Genomic DNA, 19804 nt, shown 5'->3' with positions numbered 1-19804 from the left:
CTCCTCCTCGGTTTCCAAAAGTGCCTTCTTTAAGACATTCAACCCATGCTCTACGCCATGCTCATTGCAAAAGTTAGTTGTTTCTAGACGCGCCTCGAGATTCTCGGTTGCTCTGGCTGAATTCATGGAATCAAGAACTCTTTTGACATGGACTACCTTACTGTAATTTTAACGTTGGACTTTAGTGAAGTAGAAAAGTTGTAAACTTATTAAAATGGAGTTGAGGTCGCTGTTGACTTCGGCGCTAAAGCATTTTGTTGCTGATTTGACAAATTTCATGGTATAGACGTTTAGGATTCTGTTTGAATAAAATTTTTAAAATTTCGCTAGACGATCACCTCTATGGTGCTCACCATATTCTCCGCAGACCGCACCATCAGTATCCTTCTCGATTTTGGCACTTCACCAAGCACAAGTCACCAAGACCAACCTTAGGGCCATATTTATATTTGTTTCAGTAATGTTGAATAAATGGAATGATAGTGTAGTGGAACTCGTTTACCTTCTGCAGCGCAGTGTGGAAGTGGTTGATACTGCTACAATACTACTGCGCCTCCTACTTCCATTGTGACGCGCTGTGTATAAAGTATATCTTCAACCCCGCCACTTGGTACTGCTGCTGCTACTGCCCAGCAACAGATTTTTACCATATCTGGCTGTCCTCAATTCAGTCTGTAGGTCGATACAGTTAGGGGTATAGCACGAGGAGCAATAAGTAAAATTGGGTGCTCTGTAAGGACCAGTCATCGTTAACCACTCACCGGCTATTCCATTAAGCGCGACCGTATTCGATGAAAAGTACTGTTTTTACAACGATAGTCAAACACCCCTACACCGCTTAGCATCTGGAAAATTTGTTCGGAATACCTGCATATTAGTGCGAACATGTGAAGAGATTTTTTTTATATTTATTGAACTATGGTAAAAAGTAGTTTTTAACTGTAACTATTTGTTTGTTATTAATACCTTGGGTTGTCGTTGGCTTTAAACGTTTAACCAATAAGAAAGTACTAATTAAATTTAAATATAAAATTATCTGCAATAGTTGCTGCAATTCGCTTTAGAATTCAACAGTTGGATTAAGTCAATAAATTACTGCCTGATCTTATTAACGCATATAGGTGCTATTCGTGTTACCAATATCTATTCATATTCATAAATAACATATGGTTAATCATGGTATTAATAAACGATTATGCGACTATAAAACTATGAATTTGCCAGATGAACTAACTACAAATAGCGCTATAAAACTCAACAATTAATGGGTAAATAAGTCTTTAAATAGCATTTTACACATTCACATAAATTCTATGATCTACTACGCAATAAAACTGTTGGACCTAGGAGGCAGAATAGTTTTGTAAAAAAAGTACCGTTCTATATTCATGCAACAGGTGCTAATAATTGCAATTTATGTCTATTATACGCGAGATATTAAATGCGATCAATAATTGTTAAATGATATAACTTCTTTTTGCTTGTAGCCAAACATATAATGCTTTAATTTTTAAAACAAGGGACACCAAATATCTTTCTAAAAAAAAAACAAAAAACAACATTAGTATAGATATACAAAGTGAATTTATTACAGTTTCATCAATCATCTCGTCAATTCTCAGTTAACCTCGCTTATACCATCCTCATAGCGTATACATCAATAATCAAAATATAGAATTAGCTATCCCATTGTTATCCAGAAACCTGAGATCGGTGCGTTTGCGTTAAGGTCAAATTCGATCTTTAGGTTCTTAATATTGACAAATGGAGTTCTATACACTTTAGTTTTTAAATAACGTCAAAGAAAAATCGGGATTTTATTTTGGAAACTTCAAAGTATCTATTCCACCTCGTCTGTCAATATATCCTCTGAAGCCAATATTAATAATAATAATAATAATAATAATAATAATAATAATAATAATAATAATAATAAGCCTTTATTTCCAACAGGTAACTTGCCCAATAACAGGAAACAGTTGCAAAACAATAAAAAATATAGTTAAAAAAAACGCAAAACAGACCTAAAAGAATGAAAAGAAAAGAATAAAAGTTAAGTAAAGTAAAGTCACAATCTGAAAAGTTATCCAAAAAATTAGAACAAATAACTATTAATATGATATAAAAACCCAGTTATGAAAGTTATTAAGATAATTACATATTCAACAAAATTAAATTAAATTAACTGCAATATACTTACTAACTATAACTTAAAGACATCGGTCTTAATCCCAAGAGTAATGATCCACCAAGATATCGACAATCACATGAACCGGAGAGAAATTTATATCGCACATGTAACAGATCCGATTAAATATAGCGCATATTGTATATAGTGGCGATTTCAACAGGATGTTAGTATGAGGCCTTGGCAGAAAGAATGTTATTCCATGTTAATCCATTCAGTAATCCATGCAGGAATTTTACAGAGAAGATCATTCTTCTGAGATGTAATGGATGTAGATTGAAGCGTTGAGTTGCCGATGATCAAACCCTCTAAGTGGATATATGCCATCCTTCCTGAAGGCCAAAAACTTGCAAAGCAAATCTACGCTGAACAGATTCAAGGAGACCAACATGATTCTGATAGAGCGGGTTCCATATAATGCATCCAAACTCCAGTTTTGATCTCACAAAGCAATAGAAAAGCAGTCTTAATGTAGATTCCAAAGTAAAACTCTGAGAACTTTTAATTATGAACCTAAGCCTTCTCAGGGCTGACTTGACTAATTAAGCTGGTAAGGTAAAATGAGGAGAATTTAAATCCCGATGAAAATAAAATTATCGAGTTTTTTTCATCAGTTTTCATATACAAGATATAAATAACAACACTCGCAAAGAATAATCTTTTCAGTAATTACGCGCACTGATCTTACAGACGGACGTGAATTCATTAAAAACCTAATAAAGTTTGAGATAAAGCTGTAAGGTGAAATAACATTCAGTATTTTGTATTTAAAGCTATATGGCAAAATGGCAAATCCATTGTGTTCTTTGTTTAATTTAAGCCTTAAAACCAACATATTTCCAAAAAGTGGAAGCGGGCTAAGATATGCCCAATATTCAAAAAAAACAAAGAATGAAAAAAAGAGAAATCATAAATTAGTAATTACAGGCCTATTGCAGTATTCTGCAGACCATCAAACATATTTAATTCAATAATTTATAAGTATCTTTATGAATATGTTCAACACAGTACCTAAATCTTTAAACATCGTTTTGTAAAAAGTAGATCTACGGTGACTAACCTAATAGCCATAACACAAACAATTTCCAATGTTCCTAATAGAGGGCCCCACCAGAAACATTTTGTTTTTTTTTATTTACATTTAAAGTTTTCAATGCGCTCAAGATAAAATGTTATTCTCCTAGTGCAGGTTAAAATACTTGTGAAGTAGGCTGTGTCTGACAAGATGAATTATTTTTAATGTCACTGGCAGTGTCAGACTTTCTTGAGTGAATATAAAAACTAATTAAGTGAATATAAAAACTCAAACATTTAGTAATGTTATTTATTACATTTTACTGCGTTCTTATTATTAGTTCTGTTAGTTATGGTTATTTATTGTTATGTATTGCGTATGACGTGGAAGTCGAAGAGCTTTGCCCGCACGAAGTCCAGACTTTAACCCATTAGATTTTTGCATATGGGGCGACATCAAATTAATTGTAAAAATATTAACTGCTACTGAGTCATTTCAAATTGAGCAATTATTGTTTAACATTTGGAGATCTTTTAGTAAAAGAATTTTAAAATGTATTAAGATAAATGGAGATCATGTCGATCATTTACTGAAAAATATTCATAATTTTAATTTTTAATACCTTTTGTATTTTATCATTCATTTGAAGTGTAATAAATCCATTTTAAATAGTTGATAAATGTCACTTTTTTGAGCGCATGAAAAACTTTAAATGGAAATATCTCGAAACGGGTTAATCGCGGCGAGATTTTTGAAATATACCTTTTTTAAGCAAAACTGTTTACGAAATGTATATTTTAAATGAACAATTAAATTGTAAAATGATGAATTAATGGCCAAAATTAAAAAAAATATATTAAGTTTATCTCCCTGTAGCTTGGTTGTCTTTGATTTTTGGACTAGAAAAATTTAACTTAATCTCATTTGTTTTAAAAGGAATTAAATTATTTGATAAAATGATTGGTTCATTATTTAATATACTGGTTTTAAAATATCTTTTAATAATTAGTTATTTGTACTCATGAAAATACACAATATTTAAGAATAGTAATAGTTCACATATTTACTGAAGTCTTCCCATCCAGTCATCCCCACGTACAAACTAATATTAACCATAACAAAACATTATGCAAAATAAACCATAAAATCAATTATTCTTCTGTTCGAACTAAATTATAATTGACAAGGGCACGCGTCAACCTGTAAGAATGTGACCTTTTTTCACATTGAAACTCTAAAATGAACATAACATTTAATCGATTTGAATGTTGTAAGATCTGAGGGGACTGGTTATTTTGGGTTTAAAAAATTGTGCGATAAAGCCGATAAGAAAAGGTCGATGTAGTCAATTTAAAAGTTTAGTTCAACTTAAGAGCGGTGAATTTAAAGAACACCTACAGAGTTCAGATATTTTTATTCATTTGCATAATTAATAAATACGCAAATCACTATAATAAGTGTCCGCATAATTTAAAAACTTTCTCAAGCTATTAAGAACTAATTTGTTTTCGTTCTTATTAAAAGCTGTTAAATTTGTTTACAATAAACAAACTGTTATATTATTTACCTAAAACGAGTCAAGCCGAAATTAAACGAGTTAAGATGTTGTATGCCTTCAAAAGAGTTTTTCAATCAAGAAGGATATAATATTTGTGCTTTCTTGACGCTAAATAGATATTTTAAGGAGAGAAACATGATTTTAGACCCTACATCCTACATTCCACAAACTTATATTTGTTTTTTATATCGGTCAAAACAATGCTGGAAGTCTTTTAAGGCAGACTTAATCTTTAAAAACCGGCAAAAATAATACACAATTCATTATTATATTTTCAAAGGATAACAATCTACAATGGAAATTCTAGTCAATATTTATATAAGTATATTCTTATACCGTACTGACAAATGAATATTACAGATATGATATTAATGCATTAGAAAAGTATACCCAATTTGTAAGGTATAATAAAGAAAAGAAAGACTGTATTAGTTACCTATATACAAAGTACCAGATTATAGAAATATCAGCTGCCCAAATAATTTTTAAACGGGTCTTTCAGGGTGAGCTTGCTGCATTCAAACGAACGAACACAATTTTATGGATAATGCTCAAACCAATTTACGGATTAACTAAAAGTTTGAGTCTTAATTTACAAAAGACTGTGATTTAAGTAAAGCCATTGAATATGCAAATAACTTATATGATGAAATGAAGGCATACCAAAGCAGATGAAATATTTCGGGAAATATTTGAATTGGCGACATAGATTACTGAATCAATTGCTACCATGCATTCTTTGATAAGCCGAACGTGTTTGGCCAAGTACTCTGAAGAATCGAAATTCTTAAAGTAACGAGATCTGCTTTTTAAAATATAAAATGTTATCCCAGCAAATTGTGAAGAAATTGATGAGCTTAGATTGGACAAGACCATTTCTGTTTTCAGAAAAGCATGGCCACATTAATTTACTAAAACTACTAAAGAAATAAAATCCGATTTTAAAATGTGGAAACGTGTTAAATGCAACTTCTTTTTAGGGAGCCACTAAACACATTTCTCGAAGCTCTCAATCGGTTTGATGTGCAGTTTGACAAACATGTCTACCAGTCACAATAATTTTAAGTTAACGGTCATTTTTAATTTTACGGAGCTTAAATGCGTATCTGCGGAAAACGACCCAATGGGTTAGCGTGACTCAATGTAGCAAATTCAATGTGATATTTTAGTGACTCGTGAACAAATACAACGCAAATGCAAATAAATATTCTTGCAAAAAAAGAAAAGAAAACTAAACATTACTTTGTAAATGCTGCTCAACTAATTTTGTTAACTATATATTTTCAGTGATCAGTGCTTGATGACAGGTTTATTCAGATGATTATTGAACTGTAGGTATTGAGTTAACGTAGTTTTATATCTTGATTTTGTACTGGTTTGTTAGTACATTTAAGACATTTACTTTTGGCACGATCATAGGCTTCGTGTCATTTATCATTTATCAGAAGAACTGATTTGTATTGAAAATTATGCATTACAATAAAAAAAATATTGAATTTTCTTTTACTTTGCAGTATCATACAAAACTATGATTATGTTCAACTGTTTTAGTTTCTCATTTTCGTTTTTTATCTTAACTTGTTATAGGCACATTACAATGAACTAGATTGATTCAATGTCGATAAGACCTTACATGTCAGCACATAGAAAAAATTGGTTATAAAAAATCACTAGACTTGAGTAAACTGAAGAATTTGATTTAGAGAATATTTTGTCACTTTGAGCAACAAAATGGACACTATTACATCCATTCTAAATTATTATTAAGGCAATCGGGCTCGAACAGTAGCAAGGATTCCATTGTTTACTGAAACTTGTGACCCGCGATAGGAAATGGTGTTTCGTGAAGAGATAATTTTAGGTTTTTTAGATGAAGCTCTCCTCCTCCAAAAAAAAAATTTGCTACATCTGTTCCTGAAATAATCCAATCCATATATGCTAAATATTAATAAAGTAATCATTATTAATTCATAAATATGGCTGGTCGTCTTTAGATAAGTTTTGTAGCTCAATATTTATTGATTTCACTATCTTTAATACAGTCAATTTTCTTCATAGTTTCTTAGAAAATCAGTGGAAAGTCGTAGCAAAACCTACATATTTCAATCTGAAATAAATAGACCCTATTAGTCATAGTATTTCGTGTACTAAAATTCTATTTAAGTACACGTTGAAAAACATAATTAAAATTTCATTTTGTGTCATTCAGTCTATTTTAGAGTATAAAGAATACTTATGGTTTAAAGACCACACTCTAAAAGAGATATTTGCTTGTTTCAAACCTAAAATAAAGTAATCATCGGATCAAAAAAAGTGTCTATTTTTATCGGTAGACTTAACAAAACATAAATTATTATGATCATTTTACTCTACGTTCTCCTAGTTGTTAAATACGTAACTAGCGAAGACAAAACACTATAAACGGTTGACTTTATTTCTCTCATAAAGTACAGACAACTTCAGGCTACGATTTCATCTTCTTTGAATTTATGGGCCGAAATGCGAGGTACATACCGTATAGTCGTGAATAATTTCAAACATTCTCTTATACCAGTACGGTAAAACTTCTTTTCTGATGGATTAAGCTTCAAAGGATATTAAATTTCTATAGAAGTATATGTTATTTTTTTATGTGGCCTAGATTTTTTGTGAATTGTTAATGTTTGCGATTATTCTTAAACGTTTTGTGCATTTTTGCTACTGCATCTAAGGAAAAAAGAAAAACCCAAATATATTACAAGAAAGTGCCCTTAATTGTGATCTATGACTACTTTAAGTTTTACCCAGGTGAATGTAAATTAGTTCTTAGGACGAAAATTTTTTACGGAATAATGTACAAATAAAAAGCGGGCGAAGTTCTTAGGCTTTAGACCTTTACAGTCATATGGGCAGAAATTGGTAAAAGTATAGAAAGTTAACAGAGCGTAAAGAAATTCTAAGAAGCTCAATTTTTGCTTTCAAATATAACTTTATTCAAAATTTAAATATAACTAAGCATAAAACACTAAACATACACACTTAAAAAAACAGACAACTGGATACATTAATATTAGTGGACACGTTTAACGGCAGCCAAAAAATGGGGCTTCACAATATCCGAATCGATCATAAAACTTCGTCCTTACTTTCGTTAGTGCCTCGGGAGTTAAAGAATTGCATGATTTGAATATTCACTCTAAACCCCTCTAAATTTGCAGGTGTATGTCTGTTTAACCTAAAAATAATAAAATCGAAATTAAAAAAAAACAAATTAAATAAAATTGTAAATTTATATTTGTGTATAAAATAAAAACTAGGTAAGGTAGTTTGTAAGTTGTTAGTTGTAGTGAAGAAAAATAATTAGGTATTCTTATTATGTTTTCATAAAAACAAGGATTTAGTGGAAGAGCACGATCTTAGGTGAACTACTACTTAGAGTTTCCTGCAAATATAAGTAATTTTGTTTTTTTTCTTTTATATGTTACTACTTGTAAATGATTTCAAGAAATAAAGTCGTTTATTATTATTAAAAACGTTTAAAATCATATAACCGGAAAACATTTCGGTTTGTGGAATTCCAAAAGTGTTTCGGGTACTTAAAAATACTCGCTCACTGTTTTCTTTTACACTCAGGGGTCTTAAATACTATTTAATAAAATGTATTTTTTAATCAAGTTATTTTGTAGTACAAGGTGGCCCATTGAAAACGTACTGCAAGGTATTACAAGATGAGAAAGAACTTCGGCAAGTTCTGAAAACACTACAGGTTTGTTTCTGAGGGGTACAAGTTTTGATACAGAAAACAAAGCAAAACGTTCAACCCTCTAAGTAAGGATGTCGATTGCAATTTTTCGATCTATCCACCAATTTGGGAAATATGGAGCTGTTATAAAAAAATTGACAATATGTTTAAATAATTTTAATGTGTGTTTTTCATATAAGTGTAGTTTTTTTTTGAATTGTTTACTGAATCGCTACAATTATCATTATTGGACTGATACAATCAAAAGATTTTTCACGAAGCACAGTCAATATTCCCAGAAAATGATTGTATGATTGGTATTTCTAATAATTTCATTGTAGGCTCTTTTTTTCTTCCTGGAAATTTAATAGACGATATTTATTACAAAATAATCTAGCATGTAATAAACAAGAACAGAGTTTCCAAGAAAACGAAGCTCCTCCGTATTAGTTGCTGATTGTGCGCAAATATTTATATTTGATGCCTTCAGGACGGTTGATTGGACCCATCTGCCAGACTTAAGTCTAGATTTTTTGTTGGAATACACATTAAAAGCAATATGTTTCTGCTATTACATGCAGTATGCTCTAAACAGAACCACATTAGACGTTTCGTAAGCACGAAACATTGACGTATGTCATGAAATGAAACCGTAAATGTTTCAGAATGTACAATAACGGTTTGAAGATCATCTGTATCACTGTATGGAGCTTGGTGGACAGCAATTTTAGCATTTACTTTACTAATATGGTAGGTTTTTAAGTAGAATTAAATGGACTTGTGGATTCTTCGTCAAATGCATTATTGGTATTTTAAAGCTCCATATTTTCAAAAGAGTGGGTCAATTTTCAAAAAGCTGGAGTAATTGAGCAGCATCTGCAGAATTGCGTCACTGTTAGGACTGATCGGACGCCCCTATCATACATTTCCGCCAATCTAATATTTTATGTCTCCAATATACAGGGTGTCCGCTAATTAATGGTACATGGAAAAACCACAGACTCCTGATGTAAAAATACGATTTAACTATATTTACCTATATCCAAAAGTTGATATTAACTGAAATACAGGATATTAAACTTAAAACTTTTTTTTTGTTTTTCCCCAATAACTTTAACAAAAGTTAACTTTTTTTAACAAAAATTTGTAGTTAGGGGTTTTTTAGGTCGAGAAATTCATTTTTTTAACAAATTGAATGTACAATGTAGAGGGCGCTGTCTGCGACATCTTTTTCTCTTTCATAAGGTCATAACTTTTTGTGCTTAACTGTATTTAAGTTTTTATTGAAAATTATACTTTTTTCATATTTTTTACGTAAAAAAGGTATACTACTTTCGGGTCGCTTAGAGTCGCCGTTTTCGAGATATCTGCCTTCAAATTATTTAGTACAGCAGCTCAAGCAAGCAATAATGTCTTGTTACTCTTTACCAATCATTTTTACATCATAAATAATGTTTTAGTATAAGTCATTGAGAATAATGCAGACAAAAATTGGATTATCATTTAATTAACTTATTATTTAAAATAACTATGACACTAGAAAATCTATTGAAAGGAAATAACATTAACGAAAACAAACTTAACTATGCGACTGATAACTTTTCCATTTTGAAACTGTGACGAGATTTAGTAAAAAAATGGATCTGCTTTTGACAAAAACTGTTCAAAATGTCTACCATTCACTTCAATACATTTAACAGTTCTTTTGCTGAAAGATCTCCTAATTTAAAAAAATAATTTTTCGTTTCGTAGCTTTTGTGCAGCATATAAAATTATCTGCCATAGTTCTTCTCTGGAATTCACTATTTCTTTGTAAATGAGCGACTTCATATAGCCCCATACACAAAAATCCAGCGGGTTAAAATCGGGACTTCGCGCCGGCCATGGCCTCTGGCTCCCACGACCTATCCAGCGATTAGGAAAACGGTTGTTCAGGTACTCTCTGACAGCTCTAGAGAAGTGTGCTGGCGCTCCGTCTTGCATGAAATGCATATGTTGCCTTATGTCCAGCGGAATATCATCGAGAAAATCTGGTAAATGTGTTTCTAGGAACTCAAGGTAGAGTTCCCCGTTTAAATTGGGCGGTAGTTCGAAAGGGCCCAATAAATGATTATCGATTATACCACACCATACATTAATTTTGAATTCATGTTGGAAATGATGTTCGTGTACTGAATGTGGATTTTGTAATGCCCATGTGTGTTTATTTATAAAATTGAAAATGCCTCTACGTATAAACGTTGCTTCATCAGTAAATAGTATCTTATTCAGAAACATGGGGTCGGCATTTATTTGGGCACGGCAAAAACGGGCAAATTCTATCCTGGGCGCAAAATCATTTTCTAATAAATTTTGCACAGGAGTGAAATGATACGGATAAAGACCCTCTTCGTGAAATATTTTACAAATGGATGACTTGCCTACTCCAGTTGCCGCAGCAGCATGTCTTGCACTTATTTCCGGATTTTCAGCCACGCGGACCAAAATTTCTTCTTCTTGTTCTGGAGTTATAACGATGTTTATTGGTCTATGGAAACCAATTTCGTTGTCGTGACGTGTTCGATTTTAATAATTTGAAGGACCACTACTTTAAACACTAATTTATTAAAGTAGAAATGTAAATCAGTTACATATGTATTATTTAAACTAATTATTACAACTTATAAGAAAAACGTAAAACAAACGATTATAATTTATGTCACTGTTGCGTAACGTGAAGAGACGCTACTTTCGCGTCGGCGTGTTAAAGAGGAGTCTGCATAGATAAAGACGTAAAGGAGTCTGGTCCCTTCCTTTCTTGCACGGAGCCGTCGATATAAGCTGCACAGGTATACGCGGTTGCCAAGAGGTGCATAATGTTTTCTATAATCATATAGGCCTCAACAAACGAAATGTACCTGTTTCTCCTAATCGATCGTAAAGATCTTGAAATCAGGTTGTCTTCGATTTGGATAGAGTTCTGAATATCGTCTATAGGCTTCGCGTCCATTAAAATTTGCCTGCGCATATACACACAACATATCCCTCATTTCGGCATTTAAAAAAAGATTGTGCCTCGGCATTGTTTCTCAACTTACGAAAAATTTAAAAAATTAAAATTAACAAAACAGTAAACTGGATGCAAAATCACAGAAAACACTAATTAAATATTTTCTGACAACTTTAAACTAATCAACAAACAACAACATGGCGGTTTCCTAACAACTGCGTCTCTAAAGTTCATTTGCTTTCTCATAGCTTACTTTAAAAAAGCGAATTATTTCCCGATTATATTAATTATTCAGCCGGGGTCGAGTGCATGGTGCACTAAATAATTTAAATACAAATATCTCCAAAACGGTAACTCTCAGCGACTTCAACTTAGTATACCTTTTTTACGTAAAAAATATGAAAAAAGTATTATTTTCAATAAAAACTTAAATACAGTTAAGCACAAAAAGTTATGACCTTATGAAAGAGAAAAAGATGTCGCAAACAGCGCCCCCTACATTGTACACTCAATTTGTTAAAAAAATAAATTTCTCGACCTAAAAAACCCCTAACTACAAATTTTTGTGAAAAAAAGTTAACTTTTGTTAAAGTTATTGGGGAAAAACAAAAAAAAAAGTTTTAAGTTTAACACCCTGTATCTCAGTTAATATCAACTTTTGGATATAGGTAAATATAGTTAAATCGTAATATTTTTACATCAGGAGTCTGTGGTTTTTCCATGTACCATTAATTAGCGGACACCCTGTAGAGATATAAGGAAGAATACTGTTAGTAAACTGTTTGTAAACACCATATGTCTTTATCTGTGTATATTCCAATTATTGCCGGACTCAACATCTAAATTTTTATATTAATTTTAATGATAATAATGAAGGTTAGCTATATATTAGTTTGCCTAATATTTTTTTCACTACTGAATTTAGGTAAATAACTTAAAATTCTATGTTCAAGAGTTGACAGTTTTCGACTAACCTATTATTTGTAGCTTATGGAAAAGTTTCTGTTGGTAGCAAAATAATATTTCAGATTAAAATTTAAAACAATGTATTCAAAGTATAATAATTATATTCAGACATTTTAATTTTTCTATTATCGTTATTGATACTAAATATATCTATATTTTTATTTCGAGCATATATTTTCACCAAATATTAATTCTATTTTATTATAATTTAATATTTTATTCGTGCTAGATTTAAGTTAAAAAAAGGCATATATAGAAGGCTGCAGTTCTTTATAACCTATGCCGCAATATACTCAGAATCACTCTACTCTCCCCTTTACATTCTGTAGTAGAAAAACTGCTAAATTATTTGCAAGAGAATACTGAATTATTCCCAACTATAAAAAGGTATAAACATCGCTAACGGTATTTAATCGGATTTATAGGAGACAATATAGATTCTTAATTGTTTTTATTGTTCTTGCCGATGGTTATACGTTAAACTGAAGAAGCTACTGGATTTTAATGGTAAGCAGCCATTAAGATAAACTTTCCCAAGAATATCATGAAGCAAGCGGTTATCTGTACTTTCTTCTTGTGATCTATGTTTTTTTGCTAATTAATACATGCAAACTCTGACTCACTGGTATAAAAAATGGTCATGTAATTTAGAGATAAGTTTGATAAATATGTGAATACTTAATTATCTCCTACATTCAACATTTCTTATTTAAATATTTTTTGAACGTAACTGTGAGAATAAAACGTCATTTATTATTATATATGTATTGATTTACATGCATATTTCACTGATTTTTTGTCTGGCTTGGAATTGTCTGTTATTTGCATCAATATCACCAGTCTTAAATTAATGTTACTTAAGTCAGATTACGGTTAATTTATTTGTTCAGCAAACCAACCTTATACTCAGCCTACCTAATCAGCTTAAGAAAGGTCTTATAAAAGATTACCAGGCCTAAAATAATCGTTACTATATTTAATTATTGACAAAAGATAAATTTATAGCTTTGATCTATAAAGTTACTATAAATTAAAGAGATAATAGTTACTTGACGTAAATTTTGAAGTAATTATCCGTTTTATTGGTAATAAAAACTGCCAAATAATCTCCCCTTTAAACATCTCAATTATAACGTTCTACAAGCAATGTCACTAACCCCATAAAAACACAAAACGGCCTTCACCATTTATTTCTACGGTGAAGGTTACAACTCACTAGATCTCGTTGATCGCTTATTATGAATGTCAGTGATGTTGTAACGTTTGCAGACTTATTGGTAGACGATGTTGTGGTTTTTCTGGTGCCCGCAGGCTTTATATAATATCTCAACGTTATGAAGGTAATAGGTTTTAAATTGAAATGGGTATGAGGCCGCATGGAAATAGTACTTTTTTCAATAGGTTTTATTATAACTTACATAAAAAAATATCTGAACTACGTTCCACTAAATGAAGTATGCAGTGACTTGAGCTGCAGTTTTTATAAGGAAATAGGTAAAAGGAAAAGGCAAGGAGAGGCATAAGGAAAAAATGTTGGACGCATTAGTGGAAAAAGGTTATGATAATATAAGAGCTACTTGAAAAAGTGTGTTTATCTCAGCCGGGTGCAAATATAAATCTGAAGTATTTTAATATGAAAAGTTGTTGAATTAGATTTCTTTTTTCAGAAGCAATAAAGACTCTTTTTATATTTATCCTTATTAATTTTAGTATGTTCGAAACTAACGCATTTGGTACTATCAAGAATTTGGTAAACCATCAGAAACAAAAAGACTATCTGTAGTTTAAAAAAATAGTACATTTGATAACAAATTCTGGAAAGTTATGTTTACTTTCCTACCAACCATAAATATCTATGTCAATATTTAATTCGCATCTCATGTGAAATGAAACTCATCCGCTTTCTTTGCCTTCTCTACGCCACTATATTTTGGACCCCAGTATAATCAAATCTCTTGTATTCTCCTTAATTAATCTAGGCCCTTAGCTGTAAAAGATGGTTTTGAAATACATGTACTAAAATAAAAAGCAATGTTGTGTTAATTTATTAATTTGTGATTGCTCAAGTTAAAGTATAACTGTAACATTTGGTTTATTTGTTCATAAATTAGAAGTAGTTATTGTTTTTTTTTCCTTTATAAATTTGAAATTTAAATGCAAAGTTGTAACCTGTAAGGTTGGTACGACTATCGTCGACTTAAATTTTTTTAAGAACTTCCCAGAGAAAATCAATTTGTAAAATCACAACCATCCCAAAAGGAAAATTTATGCTGAAAAAGCAAATATTTTGGATGACTCTTATTTTTAAGCAAACACGATACCTTCCAAAGAAAAAACCTAATTCAATTAAGTTGTTATGATTGAATTCTGGCGATTCATAAAGGAGCGTTATTTCTTACTATAGGAAACAGTCCAGCATGATTCATGACCTAAAATATGAAAATTAAAAAAAAATTCTCGGGCTATGCATCTAAACTTAAATCCTTCGAAATAATTAAGATTATTAAGCGCTATTCGTTAAAAGTTTATTAAATTTCTTTTTATGCTATTTTTGTGCGGCAATGAGTTATCGTTTACTTGAAATTCAGGTTTTGGTGAAACCATGAAGTTGTTGTAATAGGTCCATTACTTAATACGTGTAATAATTATTAGAAATTAAAGGCTATCATTACCAATAATTAGCGATAATAACTCGTAATTTTCGCTATAAAGCGGAAGAAAAAAACAGAAAACTGTAGTTGGCAGTTTTTACTTTCGCAATTAAATAGACGTTTTCTTCTTTACATTGGTACCCGTAAAAGGACTTGGTCAAAGTACCAATCGATCTGCGGTTCAGCCTTTTTTTCACCACGTGACGTCGCGTAGGTAATAGTCCGAAGTAAATCTAACTTACCTTGTTCGGTTTGATTTAAAAAACGGTTTACAATGAAAATAGCCCGGCTCTAGGAAGTATTTTATAGTTAAACCAAATACGTAACATATAAAATGTTTGATGGAAAAGGAAAAGATCATAAATTAAGCCCGACAGCTAAAAAACGCAGAACGCGCTTCTTTCATTTCTCTTCGTGTAATATTCCATTCAATTTTGGTTCACCAGTATTTAAATGTATTTAACCATAATTCATAAATGCATACATAATAGTTTAAAAAGGATATAAAGGATAAGAAATATGAATCGGCATAGTGTGTGCTATATTGCTTTACTATAGATTTAAGATAAGATATATAGTTCAAATTCTAGAAATAACTTTGATTTAGATTCTGGAGTACTAAAAAACTACAATGCAGCAAAAATAATAATAATCTTGAATAGTGTTAAACACTATCCACAAAATGTTAATCATATCTCATATCAATCACCAATTTAGCATCTTGAATAATTTGTGTTCGCAGGTCATACCAGTAATCCTTTCTAAGATACAGCCGAGAGTAATTTTTTAGTAGGTAACCCGGTTTACTCTCATTGTTTTAAGACCTGATAATCAGAATTCATTCCTGTTTCAGTGCAGCTAATGAGTTTGGTTGTGGTATAGGCAGCCTGGCATGGAGCCTATAATTTGCTAGTCTGTCAAATTCATTCTCTGTCAAATTCAATCTTTCAAGTGCAATGTGTCACTAGAAAGATTTTTTTCCCCTTTATAAGTAACGCTTTTGTGCTCTTTTGAAACTCCATAGTACTCATAAATGTGCTGAAGTCTAACGGTCCTAGTATTGACCTTATCTAAACGACTATTTATTGTATCTGTCTTTTGGTATCCTGTGCACTTGTATAAATCTTGTACTTATCAAGACTAGATTTTTTGATTTTTAACCGTAGCTGTTAACCCCAACTCCCTAGCCATCATATAATTAAATTATTACATTTTGTGACTTAGTTGTAGAAAATATTATACATACTTTATATTACTATAGTGATTATACAGGTCAGACTAACTCAGGTCTTGGATGCAGAAATTAATGTTTTAACTTGTAATAACAAACCCAAGTCACAAGTTAAAAAAGAGAACGATAGCGTTTCTTCTGCTTCCTTCTTTATTTACTAAGAAGGGTCCGATCCAAATTAAACGTAGAGAAGGTGAGGCAGGACTTGTGGAAATGTGCGTTCAGGGTGACCGATCGATCTCGAGTTGTAATGCGAATACCGTCAATTGCGCAAATTTCGGTTATTTCTCAAATTTTTTGCCGGTATTTTGGACTTCTCGGGTCGACAAGTGACACCCAACGTTTAATATTATTTGTTTACCAATAAATTTAAAGGAGTTGCATGGACAAAATACTCGATTTTTGGAACTCTATACTTTCTTGGTTAGGTAGAGAACCTTACTTGCAGATATCTATGTCTTGAAAAAAATTAGCCTAAAGTATATTTGCCTGCTACTTTCCTATAAATCAGGTTATCATATCAAATTATGTCTCAAACAAAGTGTTTTTTTCTACAAAAAAAAAACTTTTTTTAAAATAATTTTTTTTAAGGTACAAAAGCAAATATGATCCTTTCAGTAATTTACTAAATTAAAATTTTGTTTTAGATAACAACCCTTTATCGAACCCAATCCAACGCAACTATCTGATGTTATCGCGATAACATCTAAGTTTTGCGTATAGTTCCAGGTTGTATGAACAGGATAAAAGATGAATTCTTTTATTTGTTGTCATGTTTTTCTTTGGCAAAGGATTCAGACATTTTCCTTTTTCTTCAAGAGTTAAGTAGTTTTGAATTGAATTAAATTGTAAGGCGGTGGGTAGCCAAAATAGCTATGATGCATTTAGGTCTCCTAAGAAACTCGTTGTGCTCCACCGAGGATTACCAGAGGTCAATAGCCTTCAAAAAATTAATGAGGCACTCTGGTTTGAAAGACTTAATGTCGCTAGGGAAACTATAGGTATTACCCAGATATTTGATCCTAGCGCACCTTAGTGTTGGGCTCTTGCCGATAACGTGATATCCAGTTTGAATCTCCTCCTAACATAACCCAGGCACCCAGACAAGATAAACCCTGTAACCCACTTTCACCAGTTTCACCAGGAGCTCACCTTTTCCATAGTAATAGCCTGTATGATAGCCCTATTGTCCGAACAGATTGATACGACAGTATTGCGGTGTCCCTATTGATATCATTCTTTGCCTTCTATATTCACCTTCTTCAAAATCTTTTTGTTCTGCAAAATTTGGTTGTCCTTTAGATTGGAGACTTTTATTTAACTCTGACTACTGTCCTTGCCTACATACTTATATGTTATATTTTTTCAATTGCTTGAAAACACATGGAATTTAGCTAAGTTATTTTTAAAATGGCAATGGTTTGAGAAGTATTTAATTAATCAATTGCAAGTTTCTTGAATAACCTAAATGAATAATATTATTACTTATGAATAATTTTATAAATTTTATAAGAATGTGTATGTGTGTTTCTTTTAGTTCCACTTTTTATTTATACCTTAAGCTTAAGACTCAGAAAAAATCAATTTTTATTTCATGTTGTATTTTAAAATATACCAAAGTGTAAGTAACCTAAGTATTTGAAAATAGATGTCTAGAGTTCTAATTAGATGAGAAAGTATTTTAATTATTATTAGCTCTACAAGACTCACTATATTCTTTTATATTGCAGAGTGTCCGCTTGCCCCTTTTGTAGGAGCCCTATTACCACTTCAGGAAACAATACCTTTGATCTTCCTACCACAAAAAGGACAAATCATACATCCTAGCAAAGAGATATTTTTTAATGGTAAGTGAGATCATATTTGTATATACTTCATATTATTTAAACCAAAGTTTCCAATATATACTATATATTATATTCTGTAAACTTCGCGTAAACTAGTATACAGGGCCTTCGAGATAAAACAGTCCACTCTAATTAGTGTCGCTCCAGTATCAACAGTTATGTTTATTTATTATAGAATGTGCAATAAATAATCACATGCACCATATAAATAAAAGGAGTATTCGTCCGAGAAACAGACATTGTACAGCAAATTTCCCCCGCGATTTAACCTATCACTATTTACCAAACTGTACGCAACGATCAAAATCATCCTCGTTTAGCTCATGTACTAGTTTGATTTTGTAGACATGATATTTGTATAATTTTAAAATTTTGTGAAAATACTTTTACTGTTTTTTTATCCATTAACGCGCCAGATGCTGTAGCAATTTTTCGAGAAGAAGTATTTTGTTTCATCTCAACAAGACGCAAAACTGCAATTTCTATTACTTAATTTCTCACTGGATCCTGAACTTTAATTTTTTTGTTATGTACTAACCCTATTTCTTAAAACTTTTTCATCAAATCCATTACATAAATATAATTTACCCTTTTATCTGGATAATTACCATTAAAAGCACGTGCTGCTGCTCTAGCAGACTTATTTTGTTGACAATAAAGCCACCAACTCAATTCTTTCTTGTAGGTATGCATGTATTTACTGCATATTTTAAAGTTTTTGTCAAAATAACTTGAATTTTCAGAATGTTTTTTTTCTTGAATAGAGATAAAACTTGAATAGTTAAAAAAAAGAAAATTTATTCAAACAACACAAATGCAAGATTTAAGAATGATTTTGAAGAATGTCAGCCACGTTTATTCATATTTTTTGAGAACAAATTGATAAAATAAAAAAAATTAAAATAGCTATGAAGAGATTAAAATTACCTTTAATTCAAGGTCTCTGGAGGGTAAAAGGATAACATCAGAGAAACGCAATTTCTGACAATAAATCTTCCCCTAAAATTTAAATTTAACGTGTTCGGCGGTTTTAAGCTAAACAATTTATTTTTTAAGATTTTCAGGGTGGACTGTTTTGTCTCGAACACCCTACCCTGTATGTAAAATATACTATAAAAACCAAAGAGTTCCTATACGTATGTTTGTCTAGTTTAATGACAAAACTCTATATTACTGGTAGATATAATTAAAGGTTCGTAATATTTCAAAATTAAGCTTATTACATTTTTCAGAGAATTAAACAATCTTCAATTAAAACTAAAAGTAAGACATTTTATATTAAATGATAAAAGCAAAAGTAGTTACAATACGGTACCAACCTTGTTGCTTTTTTATCGGATTAAACTCTTATATTATATTATCATTATTATTAAAATTAAGACCTAAGATGAAAAATCAACGTTCCATGCTATGAGCAATTACTCATCAGATGAGCTAATATATTCTTTACAACCACATCATATTTTTAATTACACTGCCTTCAGTATACACCTATTGTTACTTTCGTTCTAAAGTTTGCACTTACTGTTTATATCATCATAACTACGATATATATTTGCATGCTTTTTTTCTAGGAAGTTTGTGCTAGTATATAATAAAGTGAACCAGATAATTGATGCAATTTAATTATTAATCACT

At 31.1% G+C, this 19804-nt stretch overlaps 2 protein-coding genes across 3 annotated transcripts in view; one reads left to right on the top strand and one right to left on the bottom strand.

The window, feature by feature from the left end:
• The window catches only part of LOC126734690 (uncharacterized), a 205792-nt gene that overhangs the window by 124255 nt on the left and 61733 nt on the right, over nt 1-19804 (top strand). For both annotated transcript variants that reach the window (XM_050438399.1, XM_050438400.1), the window contains exon 4: nt 18050-18166. In XM_050438399.1, the coding sequence (XP_050294356.1) occupies nt 18050-18166 (117 nt within the window). The remainder of the gene's footprint in view (nt 1-18049; nt 18167-19804) is intronic.
• The window catches only part of LOC126734688 (structural maintenance of chromosomes protein 4), a 217319-nt gene continuing 205370 nt past the window's right edge, over nt 7856-19804 (bottom strand). The window contains exon 22 of the mRNA XM_050438398.1: nt 7856-7975. Within this exon, the coding sequence (XP_050294355.1) occupies nt 7971-7975 (5 nt within the window). The 3' untranslated portion in view covers nt 7856-7970. The remainder of the gene's footprint in view (nt 7976-19804) is intronic.

This window comes from Anthonomus grandis, chromosome 3, assembly GCF_022605725.1.
Source record: "Anthonomus grandis grandis chromosome 3, icAntGran1.3, whole genome shotgun sequence".
NCBI lineage: Eukaryota > Metazoa > Arthropoda > Insecta > Coleoptera > Curculionidae > Anthonomus > Anthonomus grandis.
This window is presented reverse-complemented; position numbering and strand designations above follow the sequence as displayed.